The following is a 13,450-nucleotide window of genomic DNA, read 5'->3' on the forward strand; positions in this document are numbered from 1 at the left end:
TTTCTGATGTGTTCTCGAACCTTCAGCTATCGGTGCAATGTAAGTCCTAACTGAAGTATCTTTTCTTTTTGGCACAGCCGATCGCTCCAAGTAGGCCTGTAACGTATGTAAAATGGTGGCAATGGTTTAAAATATCGGATTGGACTTTTGGTGTGCAGTTTACCTTTGCACTGCATTTTTTTTTCAATCTCAAGGCCTTTGTCCTATTATCGCTTTTCTATTTAATTTTTTAACTCTTTAGACTTTAAAGTACATTGTGCTGTATCGCACAGCAAGGATTTACGTGCTATAGCAACAGCAAGGCAAGGCTAGTAGAAAAACGTAACCCAGGGGTTCTTGAACGTTTTGGGCTGCGCCACCCTTAACCCAATTTAATGAAACTCAAAATTTACGTCACAAACCAATGGTGACTTCAGTGGACCACAATCAAGCATGAATAAAATTAATCAACTTAATTGTGCTATGCCTAGTTATACTTTGCTTCAAAAGGTTGATTATTTTTTTTAAATATATGCGCCTCTTGTCTTACAGTAGAGAATAGAATGTTTCGAACGACGTTGTCAAACTAAGGCATTGCTTCTCAACCTATGGGTCGCTGTTTGATTTGGTTGGGTCGCCGGCCGCAGTAGTTCACATGTTTATACTAATACTAATTGAGATTGGTTCTGATCAAAATTTATCAATTAAGAAAATTAAGGAAGCAATACAAATAATGTCTTAGAATAATTATTCAAATTCGAAATTCTTTATGCTAATGCCTATTTTTGTTCTCTTACAAGAAGATAGTTTTTATTTCGCTTACAAGAAAAATCAATTGGGTCGCCAACGCTTAGTTGTCATACTTACGCTTCATATTTGGGTCGCCGCGAAAAAAGGTTGAGAAACACTGAACTTAAGGTAAAATTGTCCACATTGTTTGTATATAAAGCTTCCGTATACCAACATTCTTTGTATGAAACTGCTGAATAAATGCAACTAAAAAGTTGCTTGATTCTTGAATATTAATGCACACACAAGCATAAAGATTTAAAAAAGTAAATAGTAACAAACCTGCATCGTTGTGATATGGAAATTTATAACGAAATGCGCACCTAAGATATTAAAAATAGGTATCGTATAAAAAGCACTATTTGTGTTTTGTCAGAACTTGAGAAACTATCAAAATTTAGGAACCATTAGCCTAGGCTTAAAACTACCAAAGTCATAAATCATATTTTTCAGTTACTTAACTGCAAATCCGTACTAATGTTAAGCATGTATAGCACAATTAGGGACATACATGGGGCTTATATATTCATTACATACAAAATGGTATATACTATAGTAAAGTTCGCGCTCTCCTTACAAGAGGTCTCTTTCAGATAGTTAATTATCGCGCTCTCCTCAGATAATTTAATTAATTATTATCAATAAGGTGTTGGATACTGTCAAAATGAATATATTGTCAACACTTTAGGGGCCTTAAGAAGCTGCCCTAGACACACACTGATAGTGCATGACTTCTTGCCGTCTTATTGTATTAGGCGGCCGCATTGACGTCAATGCTTGTTGCCGTTATTTATCGTTCTGACTGATGTTGTACTTCACACGACGTATCCTTATCTGAAACAAAGGCAATTGTTTATTCTAATAATTACAAGGAATTACAATCATTACTCAGTCATATTAATTATAGCTCGTTTCATGACTAAGTATTTTAGTTTTGGCATGAGATAAACTACCAACAACGATAAAAACTCATAAACGTACAAATAAGCACCTCGTACTATAGTTTTGTTCAGTTCAGTGTTTCTCAAATTATGGGTCACAACCGAAAATTCGGTCGCCACTTGATTTTGTTGGGTCGCTGACTGCAGTAGGGTTAGGTTTGAGTCAGATATCTCAAAAACTTGAAAAAATTGCGAAGGCGTTATAACGACATGGCACATAATAATTAAAATTGACGTTTTTAAAATTTTTTGCGTTTTGTTAGCATTTTAGTGAAGAGAATGTCGTCGCCAACGCTTCGCTGTTATACTGACGCTTAGTATATTGGTCGCCGCGAAAAAAGGCTGGGCAGCACTGGTTTTCTCAATGGGAGTCAACAATTGGCCATTTCATTCCCAAACAAAAACAGATTTGGAGTCAGCTTGCCAAACATACCTTAAAACACTTCTTAAAGATTGTACAAAAAAGAAAAACAAATTTTTGTTGTCCAGTGTAAGCAATGGTCTGCTAGCCATAGAAAACGATCCGGTCTCGATTTAAACTACTTGATTAAACTATACATATACCCAAAATAAAACACTGTAGACATTATCTGTCGTACATGCTGTACCTATTTAAAAACCTCTTTTGGCATAGAGAACAAATATGTAAGCATAGGCTATAAAACATACATCTATGAAACAATTGTATAATGAAATAAAACATGTCTACAAGATTAATGAAAACATACGTCTATTACACTTTCTGTTCGAAGAAATTTAAAATATTTGTTACGTGACAGCTAGGTGTCGACAAAGAATCGCACTAATTGCAGCGGGTCTTCAACTATTTTCTTGCGAGGTCTTTGAATAGCTTTGTTAATGCACACAGCTATGGGAAACTTTAAGTTTTATTGATTTGTTTAGTTGTTTGTAACACAAAGTCGGAATCAATCGCGCTAGTTTTTTTTGTAACAATAGTTTCAAATGCACATGTAAATAAATACTAAATCAATTCTTTTTTTCCACACCTGAGACACGAATAAACGAATTCATTGTGTCACACCCCTGGACTATTAATGCGAAGCACAGTTTACGAACCTTCGCATAATTGTAAAACAGAAAAAAACAACAAATAAAACATTAATTGTGCATATTACTAGTACAATTGAACATTTTTTCTATTAATATAGGGTAGAGCTAATCTAGAGGGGTTCGCAGGGCCATGTCCCTTCTGCATTTTTATCATTTTAAAATACCTTAATGAAAAATAGGTCAACTGTTATTCAAACAGCAATTGCAATTCAAGGCTTGTCATTAACAAACACTTAATTGACATTTCCGCCTTAGAGTGGCTATGAAGTAAGAACAAGTGATTTGGTAAACTGTTCCCATACCCAGACCCTTCAGTAAATGTCTATGCTTTTCTACTCCCTAACGTAAATTGAATTTGTTGGTATAATTTATTCCTTGCATTAATCTAACACCTAAACATTTTACCATTCCGTAGTTTGTACGCCAATATAGTCCACAACCTATCTCTCAATTTAGCATGAAAATTCCATCGTTTGAAAACGATTAAAATATGTTCAGTATATCGTACTACTCTTCGAAATGTTTATACAAAACGAATCGTTCCGTTCCGCCGACTATTGGCAACGTGACCTATCGTCCATACCTATATACCCCTTTGTTGTTGACTGGGTCATTTTACGACTACGCGCAGACATAGAACGCGCTTACATAGCCTTTATTCAAACATTCGTGAGTAAAAAGCCGCCGCAGTCCGTCAAGGGACTTTGTTCACCAGATTTCAGGCTGCACAGTGCACAGTGCACAGTGGTGTAGCAGTCGATAACCAGATTTGGTCCATATGTTAACCAAAAATATAAACAAGATACTCGTCCAAGAGAAGAAGTAAAGCTAGTTGGTCATATCAGTATGGCTTGTTTCTGGGATTTATTGTATTGACAATCACATTTATTGCATTAGAAATCTTATGCTTGCATTAAATTGCTAGAAGTGTAAGCCAAGAGTAAAGTGAATAGAATCTTTTTAATGACGAGTAGTTTTTTACAGAAATTTCTATTTAGGACTGTTCGCTTTTATAGCTAGCAGTATATGCAGTATTTAGCGTTATGTGTCACTTTTGCGAATGGTGACTGTGGAAAATAATCAGTTAAGGTTTATCTTATTGTCAAATCGTGTTATTAACAATACCCATCGGCTGAAGCTTGTGTTTTGGTATATCTGGTTATAGTATTCCTAGAATAAAACGGTTTGCAATGAAAGTTCTAATCGCTGCCGACGGAAGTTTGCAGTCTAACAATGCAATCGACTGTAAGTATAAGATTGTCTTAACAACTATAAAGGTTAAAAAATAATGGCACTAAAACCGCTTTGGCGTTTCCTCTGACAGCTACTGACAGCTTGTAGATTTATAATGGTTAACATTTAACGAGATGGTACAAAATTCTAGTTATAGTTTAGTATGTGATGTGATAACATGATTTTTAGTCAATGTCTAAATAACTTTAGGAGAATTTGTACTGTAAAACTGTTTTGTTGGCTCTAGTTAAAATAGAAGTCCAAAAAATATAGTTTGCCTATCACACTGAACGCGCTTCATAATTGTTTTGGTCTTGGCTCCAAACTTTGTGTACACAAAGGGTAGTTCGACTTTATTTCAAACGAACATCTATAAGTTATGAACACTTTTCGTTGTGAGATAAAACCACACGTGAAAAAACATTTTATATACATTGTTTCAATTTTGATTTGACGCTACACTACAAAGCTTGTACAAGTCCATCCAATAAATGTCCCAAACTTAAATTTCTGCTTTAGTACGCATGACAAAACACAGGTTAATAATATTGGTCAAACTTGCCAGTTTCAAAGTCTTTCGTTGTTTAGGGGGTAATTGTCTTTTATTGATTTTTAAAAACTAAGTTAGTACATCACAAGAGTTGTAAATATAATCCAATATCAACAATACCCATGATCAATACAGCGAAGCGTTTTTGAATAATTTATTGTTTGCGTGACATTTCGGCAAGTAGCTCTGTATTTAGGTTGTCGTATTTGCTTTTCAGTTTATTTCAGCAACATTCACAAGGAAGACAACGTTGTTGTTGTATTCTGTCACATCGATATACCTCAGATACCTTTAACCGCTATCGGAGGTAAAACGAGTTTTGTCGCATTGAATGTATAATGTTACTGTTTTTTTATTGAACACAATGCTCAGTATAATCGTTCTATTTGCGCCTAATGTTGTTTGTAACAAGTGAGTTATCCCTATAAGTGGAATAAAATAATTGCACTTCTAAAATAACCATACTGAAACCAATCTAATAGGTTTAAACGTATTACCCCGTCCGGGAATGCACCCGACGAGCTACACACAGATTGACGAAACGATGAAGCATCACGAAAAAAAGTGTAAAACGACCGAAAAATCGATCAAAGGGAGAGTTGAATCTTACGCGGTAAACATAGTTGCAACATTAGAGTATACGTATTCGTCTAAATGTATGAATTTGTGCTTTATTATACCCTGCGTATAAAATTTAAAGTTTACATCCAGACAATTACCGCTATAAAATTTGCCTCAAGTGCACTTGCAAAACCAATTACTATCCAGCATAGTAAATAACAAATTTTCCAGAAAACAAACCCTGTTTCAGCAAGAATTTAAAGTTAAGTTTATCATTGTTTGTCTTTTTGATATGGTGTGCAATAATTATACTTAATTCTAAACAAACAAAACCATGATTTTGAATCGTTTTTGTCTGCAGAACGTCACTGTGTTAGTGGAAACGCACGAAGGCGAAGCCGGGCATAATATAGTGAAAATGGCGGAAGAAAAAGGAGCGGAACTGATTGTAACAGGAAGTCGAGGTTTGGGTGTATTTCGACGCACCGTGCTAGGTTCTATAAGCGATTACGTCATTCATCATTCAAAGATTCCGGTGTTTGTTTATCATGAGTGACGTCATTATCACTTTGAAGTATCCGATCAAATGTTTATAGACTCTTTTGTGTACTTGCCTATTTGTTGTCGATTACTTACTATCAATACAATATCAAGACTTATGAGTTAAGATCGACGAATAATTTATGTAGACTCTCTTATAAATTTTTGCCTGCAAAACAGTTTTTTTTATAAAATTTTTTTTTATTTTTTATTTTTTTTATAAAATGGTGTATATATCGTTAAGGTGCAATGTTGTCGTAAGGCGTGCAAATCTTGCAATACTTGATTTTTATGTGATAAAAGTATTTTGTACATCACTTTATTTTATTATTGTGGGAATGCTGTTCATTACATTTTTATTTTGTATTGCGAGAACTGTGTTTATTGGTTAATAGTGATGTACCATAACATTGGGGTTATTTCATATTGTGTTGCTCGTTACTACTTTTACATTGCGTTATATTTTAAATAATTTTCAAAATACACTTAAAGGTATTCATAAATCAAATTCCTACAAACAACAATGAAGCCCCCGAAGGTAATAATTCACGTTTTCCGCTTCTTGAGGAAAACCTTACCCTATGTGCTAATCTCCCTAAGAATTTATAACACGTTTTCTTTATTTCAATAGTTTTGTGTCTCGATAGGCTTTAAAAGGCAGTTTTTCTTGTTAGACATTTTGTTGATTTTTGTCATAACCCAATATCATTAACAATATATGATGTGTTTAGTGTTCATACAGTTCTGATCAATAAGTTGAATAAGATGTGATTTACATAGTGTATATTGTATACTGCATATTGCTCACTGTATAAGAAAGTAAGATTTACTTAACATTTCTACATTTCACTGTGTATATTGCATTTACAACCAACACAGACTTATGTTTAGTAAATTCACAACGTGGCAATACGCTGTTTTTTGTTTTCACAGATTAAATAGGATTTATTTTTGTATAACAACTTGAACTGACAATGAAGGTTCTTATCAGTGTCGATGCAAGCGAACATGCTGAAAAAGCTCTGAAATGTGAGTTTATGTTTTAGTCCTTTATGGACTGTAAATAAAACTGAAATAAACATTGTCCTTGGTTTCGTGTCGAATACGTCCAAACACATCCTTTTACAGGGTATTAGTTCTCCGCTTTTTAGAACTTTGTTTGGTATAACATGACTATACCTAAATTAACGGTTATCACAATATTAAATACAGTTACCGGTACAAGTTGAAAAATTATTGCCTGTGACAAAAAAACTAAAATTCCTTTCAACTTAGGAAAATAAAATTAGTTTTGCTAAATTTAACCCAATAATACATTTACAGTAAATCTGATTTCTTACTTTTAGACTACTTTAACTCGATCCACCAAGAATGCAACGAGGTAGTTGTTTTCAGCCACGTGGAAATTCCTGGCATTCCAATGACCTGGCTTGGAGGTTGGGCACTCTTCTTCTGAATATTTAATGGATATACAGTATATTAAATATAAGTCAAAAATCTTTGTTGGTTACAATGAAAGGTCTCGGATGAGTATAAAATAACAAATTAACCATTTGACTTTGCATTTTGTATGGAGAACGAAAAGTAAAAAACGAAAAAAAGGAAGTGGCGAACGCACAATATACAAACAGTTTTAAATTGATACTATATACTTACCCAAATACAGCCATAATACTATTAAGTTATACTTAACATTTGCAGGCGACTTACATAAATTGCTTTTCTTAATGTTGCCCAGGAATGCCAATGTTAACGCACGAAGAGATTCAGCGGATGTTAGCTGACCACAAAGTCGAATGCGAAAAATTTAAGGAATCCCTGAAGAAAAAGTGTGCTGAATACGGGGTAAAAACTATAGTTCTTAGCGACTGTCCTTATCACACATAGTGTTAACTTAAATAATTCACAGAACGATATAGTTACATATATTTTACAAAACAAAGGGAGCACACAATAAGACCTAAAAAGCAACAATAGCTAAAGCAGAAAAGTATATAGAGCATACTATTAAGACCAACGACATAATACAGCCAAATACGCAATAATATCCAGTACAACATAAGATCAAAATCGTCTGAATAAGACCTATATCTGTCGGAACAAGGCCTAAATTCGTCGAAATAAGTCCTAAATTCATCGGAATAGGCCTAAATTATTCGTAATTAGTCCTAAATTCATCCTAATACGGCCAAAATAACACCTGAATCTGAGGGTATGGGACGAACGGGGGCCATCGGTCTGGCATCGGCCGTTTTGGTGACTACGTTTGGACGCCCTAGTCTGACCGGCGCCGTCAGGGCGCCGCAGTTTTGGCACCGTATTTTTTATCCTGTTTGGGGTTATTGGTCGGTAATGGGTGGGGTAAGAAAATGGTTTAGTCTTAAAATTATTAGGGGACTTAGTCATGTACTTAGGGTTGGGGTTTGGGGTTAGTTAAAATGTTGTATAGGCCTGATTCTGATATTATATGTCTTATTCCGACTGATTTAGGACTTATTCCTATTTAGACGGTTCCAATACCATTAGGTAATAGTCCTATTTTGGCCTTATTCCGAATTGTGTTTTTTTCCGACGTTGGTGTCGTTCTTATATCGGTCTTATTTCTGGAGTCCAAAACTAAAGCCATTACAATGGGCGGTGATCGATACATTTTTTCGAACTAGAAAACACAAAGTTGAACAGAAATTTTTTTTTAAATAATGATTTTTGCTGCAGGGCAATATAAAAGTGTCAGTCCAAAGTGATAATGGCAAACCAGGCCACAGCATCATTAAGAAGGCCGAAGCGTGTGGCGCCGAACTGATTGTAACCGGCAGCAGGGGCATGGGCCACCTCCGACGAACAGTCCTCGGTTCAGTAAGCGATTACGTCACGCACCACTCCAAAGTGCCTGTCATGGTGTGTCATGCTTGAATGAAATGCTGACGAAGCTACGATGCCTAACACAAGCAGACATTTCGCAATTGACTGTATTCTATTTGTTCACAATTTGATGATTACAAATATAATTTAGATATTGAAGTTGACAGATGTTGTACTGCTATATTTCGTGATAATTTTCGTGATAACGATGGAAAATATTGTACTGATATATTTCGTGATCTATAAGCACAATGTAATTATTAATTACACCATTTAAGATCATACATGTATTTAATTATCGCTACTTTCCGCTTACTGATGAATTTGTTTAATGAAGTAAACCACAATTTTGATAATAGTTCCAAAAGCGTGTTTTTTGTCGTACCGAAAATAGGCTTACAGAAAAGGTTCCTCAAGAACAGAGGTTAAGTATAATAATTTGTCGTACTACTAGAACGATGATAAGAACACAATAAGAACACATTTTTTACTCTCTGCAAGGTTGTTAATGAGTCGATACACGTTACCTATACTAGCATCAGGCGCGAATTTAGGTTTTGTGTCTGGTTATGCCATAACAGTTTTTCAATAATGTCGTCACAACGTCACGTTGTAACGAGGCGCCACAAGTTACGTCACAAAATTACACGTAAACGTGACATCATAAAATGTAACCTTAAGAACACCACAAAATTTGTTTATTTTTAAACTTTTAAAACAAAGTCCACTTAAAAAGATGTTAACGATTCGCACAAAGTGAAAACATGCCTTAATATCGTTAAAGTTGCCTAAACCATAATTTTCGAGGGTGTAATGAGACACAGGGCGACTATAATATTAAACCATTTTATAAAAAAATTGTGTTTACGTAGTGGGCAAAAATTACAGTTTTTTTGGGGGGTAAAGCAATAGGCCCCCTCCTTGAATCCGCCCCTGGCCAGCATGTAATTGGTACTCGCTCGTTTACTCAACACCTGAAAATCAATTTTCGAACAAAAAAGGAAAAAATACGTTCGACCACAAACATTTACTCAATTTAATGTTAATGATCTTTTCTAGAGCTATAGCATATCAGGAATATAATAACTTTGGATTTAATTAAGATGCTGTATTTGAAGTCATATATAATTCAACGAAATCACCGACGTGTACGAGTAAACCCTAAATTAATTTTATTTTTCAATTAATAATATTTGCCATTTGGAATGATCGAATATTATAGTAAAAAACCTGCCTTATTTCGTATTACTAAGCCGAACATCGCTACCTAGTGGCACAGCTAACATATATAACAACATGTATCGCAAACGAATCTCATAAAAGTCAAAAGGTGAACCAATTGGCTGCAAATTTCAGTCTTACATAAATAGTAAAGATAAAAGAGTTGTCAGCCTTAAGTAAAACCTTAAACTTGGTTATTTGACGAGTCGAACAAATGTATTAGCAAATGTAAAAAAAATCAATGGATTTAGAAATAAAAACGACCTATACAGTGTTAAGATATTTTTTAAAAGTATGCGACACATATTCGTAACTGGAACATACAAAAAACTTGTGTACGAATTAATAGTAATATTGTGTTCCAATAAATTGCATTAACATATTTAGTGGATCCATGCAATTAACAATTTTGTAATAGCCTTACGTTTAAAATGAGTTCATTCTTACGATTTGATTGTAATAATTAAATAATTAGTACGTAATTGGTTCAATAGCTTCGCCGCCCGGCGTACATAAAGCTGTTAAAACAGTTTTGCGTACGTGACTGGCCGCACTCGCGAGATGTGCTGACGAATTATAGTCTGGCAGAACACTTCGGGCCGTCTGGCTGAAACCAAGCAGCGACAACTGGCACGGGCGTTTTAGAGGTTTGGTGCAAGCATGCGACGGTAAACATTCGGATCAAACGAACGGAGCTGCTTGAGCATAGCACTGGAACAAAGGAGCCGTTTAACCCTGATTACTATGGCTGCTGATGTATTGCTAGTTTAAGTGTATTGGAAAATGATTTGCATTAAAATTATGTTATGAATCAACGGAGGATTCACCCATAAACTGTTAACTGTTTTGCACTATATAGTTGCTATCGACCAGTTTGTACACCTATAGCTAACGCATTCACTACTGAACTCGTTGCTTATAAATGTCTTTAAAAAAAAAGTTTTTAAAATATAAAACCGATGAATTTTTTTGTTACCGGTATACTACCTTAGCAAATAGACGACAAAACAAAAGTAAATGTGTGCTAAATTTGCGGTAAAAAGTTGCAAAGAAATTTAAATCTGCAGTAGCCCCTAGCAACATTTTACCTTATACTTATTCTAAGAAACAAACACAAAATCTTTCTAGTTTAGCAAAGCTAGAACATCAAAATCTCTACAACTATAGAACATCAAAATCTCAAATAGAATCCCTATGATTAAAAACGTAATTAGCCGATCAGCACCCTGAAAACGTACAAGGTAAAAAAAAAGCTTGGAGCTTTGACGTAAAAAAGCTTGGAGCTTTGACGTATTGACAAACAGTCAAGTGTATGAATTTTTATCTAGTGCATTTTTGATTGCGTCCCCACCAAATGAATACCGGTACAGATTTTTCTGCATTTTCAATTGTGTCCCACCAAATAAATAGAGATCCATTTTCGGTTGGCAATCAATTTTGAGTCATGACATTAAAAGCAGAAAAAAATTCAGCATTGCTTTACAACTTGGTTACAACTTCGTTATTTAAAAATTACGGCCTGCATGCGTAGACCTCCAGGGTGTAATAAATCTTAACCAAATTTATTAATGCGACATCAAAGTAGGTATTTATGATAAAAAGGTGATATTAAAAAGTGTGTCGTACATGCTAATAAAGTCAAATGTAAATATTAGACTCTAATATGTTTAACTGATTTCTTTTAAAATGGAACTGTATTTCGTTATTACAACAAATTGCTGTTAACAACTGGAGTGAATCAGGATTTTATTTTCAAAACGGGCATGAACATTTTTAGAGATGACTTTTGAAGTTTAGAATTCAGAGAGGTATAATTACTGGGATACAATGGCCGTGTCGAAAATACATTGTAGACTCGCACAAAGACTCAAAAAATGCATTCAGTTAGTCAAGTCGACTATTGCATTTTGATTACAGTAATCTCCCACTTAAGTCCGCACCCGTTTATGTCCGCATCCCAGTTAAGTACGCAAAAAAAATCTCCAAAAATAGGTATTCAAGTTTATCAAAAAGATTTTTTTTTCAATTTTTGTAGAGTAATTATCTAATATCGAGAGCTGTTTAGCGATTTGCTTTGCTTTTAAAACCGTCAATAAAGATGGAACCGAAAGACTTAGATACAGCATATCTGTTAGGTCAGAAAATCGACCAACAGATGCTCGAAGTTGTTTTCTGCTTCTCTATTTTCCCAACCTCCTGAATAGATTTTTCATCTACATCGTAATTTGCGAGACTTCGCTTACTAGGATGACCTGGGTCACTCAATTTACTAGCGTAGGACCTTAACGTCACGCGTTATAGGATTTAATGGGGCAACTCTGATCTTAATTTATTGTAATTTGGCGCCTGTTCGCTTCAAAAGTTTCAAAAAACCTAAAACAATAATTACAGTTTTATATGTTTCTTTTAAGCCAGGGTGGTACAAGGTTGACAGCATCGCGGGCCACAATATTTCTTGCATATTCTTTTCGGGCCACAACAAGTGCTACATGCGTTCCAGGGGCGGATAATTGATTTTCGTTTGGTCAGGGCATAAATTGTTTAAAAAAGAGCGTTAGTATTTAGTCACAGTGAAATCCTGTAAAAACAGTACTTTCCAGAAGCGCGATGTATTTTATCGTTCATTCACTTCCAAGTAGCAAAAATTGTCATTTATGTAGGTTTGTACTTTTTAGGTTATGTTCATATTAAAAACACGGAAAACAAAACGAAAATATAACTTAAAATTTTGCAAAACAGTCATTTTAAAAAGTTATATTATAGGACGTACTGTGACTTTCATACCGGTCTAACACATACCAAAATTAGGCTTTCTTGCCACCCCTGTATCCGAACTTGATCAGCGATAGTAAACTGATTTGTTTAATGGTGGAACCGGAAAATGTTATCATTACCAAATAATTTGAACATGGTTGCTGTTTGTTGGTCACTTATATTTCTTTGATTCCAGTGTTTCGCAACCTTTATTAGATTGAGGCACCCTACAGAAATTTTATATAGTTCTCGACACCCTTGTACGTATTTTTTTGAGTGATTACCTGTAACGTTAGTTTTGGACCGCCCTTTTTTAAGCTATGCTTTTGTGATCTGGCGCTTGGTAATTAATCTTTTCCTCGCCTTTTTAGTATGCGTCTTGAAGCAGCGTTACGTATAACACTGTTAAATAGTTAATTAATGTCAAGTTTGACATAAATCGCTATGACGTGTTAAAATGACCATTAGAACAACGTAAATTATAATTTTTAAAGACGTATAAACACGCACTAATGATTATGTCTAACAAGAGTTTATTGTGCTGAGAAGTAGCCTAGTTTCTTTGTGCTATCCACTGTACTGTGTACCCGAAAAAATAACTAAAAACGTTAAGTCCGCATCTACCGGGTAAGTCTGCACAAGCCTATAAGATTCAGTTTGTGGACTTAACCGGGAGATTACTGTAGTGTATTCGTACGGTGCTAGAAAACGGACGACTCCGGCCAAAAAATTAAACCCGAGTACGACTCTCGAGTCCAGAGTCCGACTGAATCTACAGCCTGTATTTCGCCAATTTACGTAACTAAAATAACGTGGAATTTCAGCAAATCACTTATAGGGGTGTCGACGTGTCGTGCTATAATTCATTTACTCGTAATAGCCTACATGGTTGGAAAATATTCCACCCTATGTTATTCCACCTTTATAATTTCCAGTTGGCTGCCACGTC

General features: G+C 34.9%; 2 protein-coding genes across 3 annotated transcripts; both read left to right on the forward strand.

Annotated features, from left to right (window-relative positions):
* Window positions 1-3,515: 3,515 nt before the first annotated feature.
* Window positions 3,516-5,691, forward strand: LOC146168914 (uncharacterized). 2 transcript variants are annotated; one of them, XM_083388738.1, is made up of 4 exons: window positions 3,516-4,025; window positions 4,781-4,870; window positions 5,046-5,176; window positions 5,486-5,691. In XM_083388738.1, the coding sequence occupies exons 1-4, from the start codon at window positions 3,971-3,973 to the stop codon at window positions 5,678-5,680; spliced, it is 471 nt and encodes a 156-aa protein (XP_083244864.1). In that variant the 5' UTR covers window positions 3,516-3,970; the 3' UTR covers window positions 5,681-5,691. The 2 variants fall into 2 exon arrangements, with proteins under 2 accessions (XP_083244864.1, XP_083244865.1); XM_083388739.1 differs by lacking the exon at window positions 4,781-4,870.
* Window positions 5,692-6,558: 867 nt separating this feature from the next.
* On the forward strand, window positions 6,559-8,881 carry LOC146168915 (uncharacterized). Its single transcript, XM_083388740.1, has 4 exons — window positions 6,559-6,693; window positions 7,011-7,100; window positions 7,403-7,509; window positions 8,380-8,881. The coding sequence occupies exons 1-4, from the start codon at window positions 6,639-6,641 to the stop codon at window positions 8,575-8,577; spliced, it is 450 nt and encodes a 149-aa protein (XP_083244866.1). The 5' UTR covers window positions 6,559-6,638; the 3' UTR covers window positions 8,578-8,881.
* Window positions 8,882-13,450: the final 4,569 nt, after the last annotated feature.

Source organism: Ascidiella aspersa, chromosome 1 (assembly GCF_963924565.1).
Source record: "Ascidiella aspersa chromosome 1, kaAscAspe10.2, whole genome shotgun sequence".
Classification (NCBI taxonomy): Eukaryota; Metazoa; Chordata; class Ascidiacea; order Phlebobranchia; family Ascidiidae; genus Ascidiella; species Ascidiella aspersa.

Bases quoted from the DNA above. Each gene is read 5' to 3' on its own strand.
- LOC146168914 (XM_083388738.1), top strand. From the start codon at position 3,971: ATGAAAGTTCTAATCGCTGCCGACGGAAGTTTGCAGTCTAACAATGCA. The intron at 4,026-4,780 runs GTAAGTATAAGA...TTTGCTTTTCAG, and splicing joins GTCTAACAATGCAATCGACT to TTTATTTCAGCAACATTCAC. The intron at 4,871-5,045 runs GTAAAACGAGTT...CCAATCTAATAG, and splicing joins ACCTTTAACCGCTATCGGAG to GTTTAAACGTATTACCCCGT.
- LOC146168915 (XM_083388740.1), top strand. From the start codon at position 6,639: ATGAAGGTTCTTATCAGTGTCGATGCAAGCGAACATGCTGAAAAAGCT. The intron at 7,101-7,402 runs GTTGGGCACTCT...AATGTTGCCCAG, and splicing joins TCCAATGACCTGGCTTGGAG to GAATGCCAATGTTAACGCAC. The intron at 7,510-8,379 runs GTAAAAACTATA...TTTTTGCTGCAG, and splicing joins AAAAGTGTGCTGAATACGGG to GGCAATATAAAAGTGTCAGT.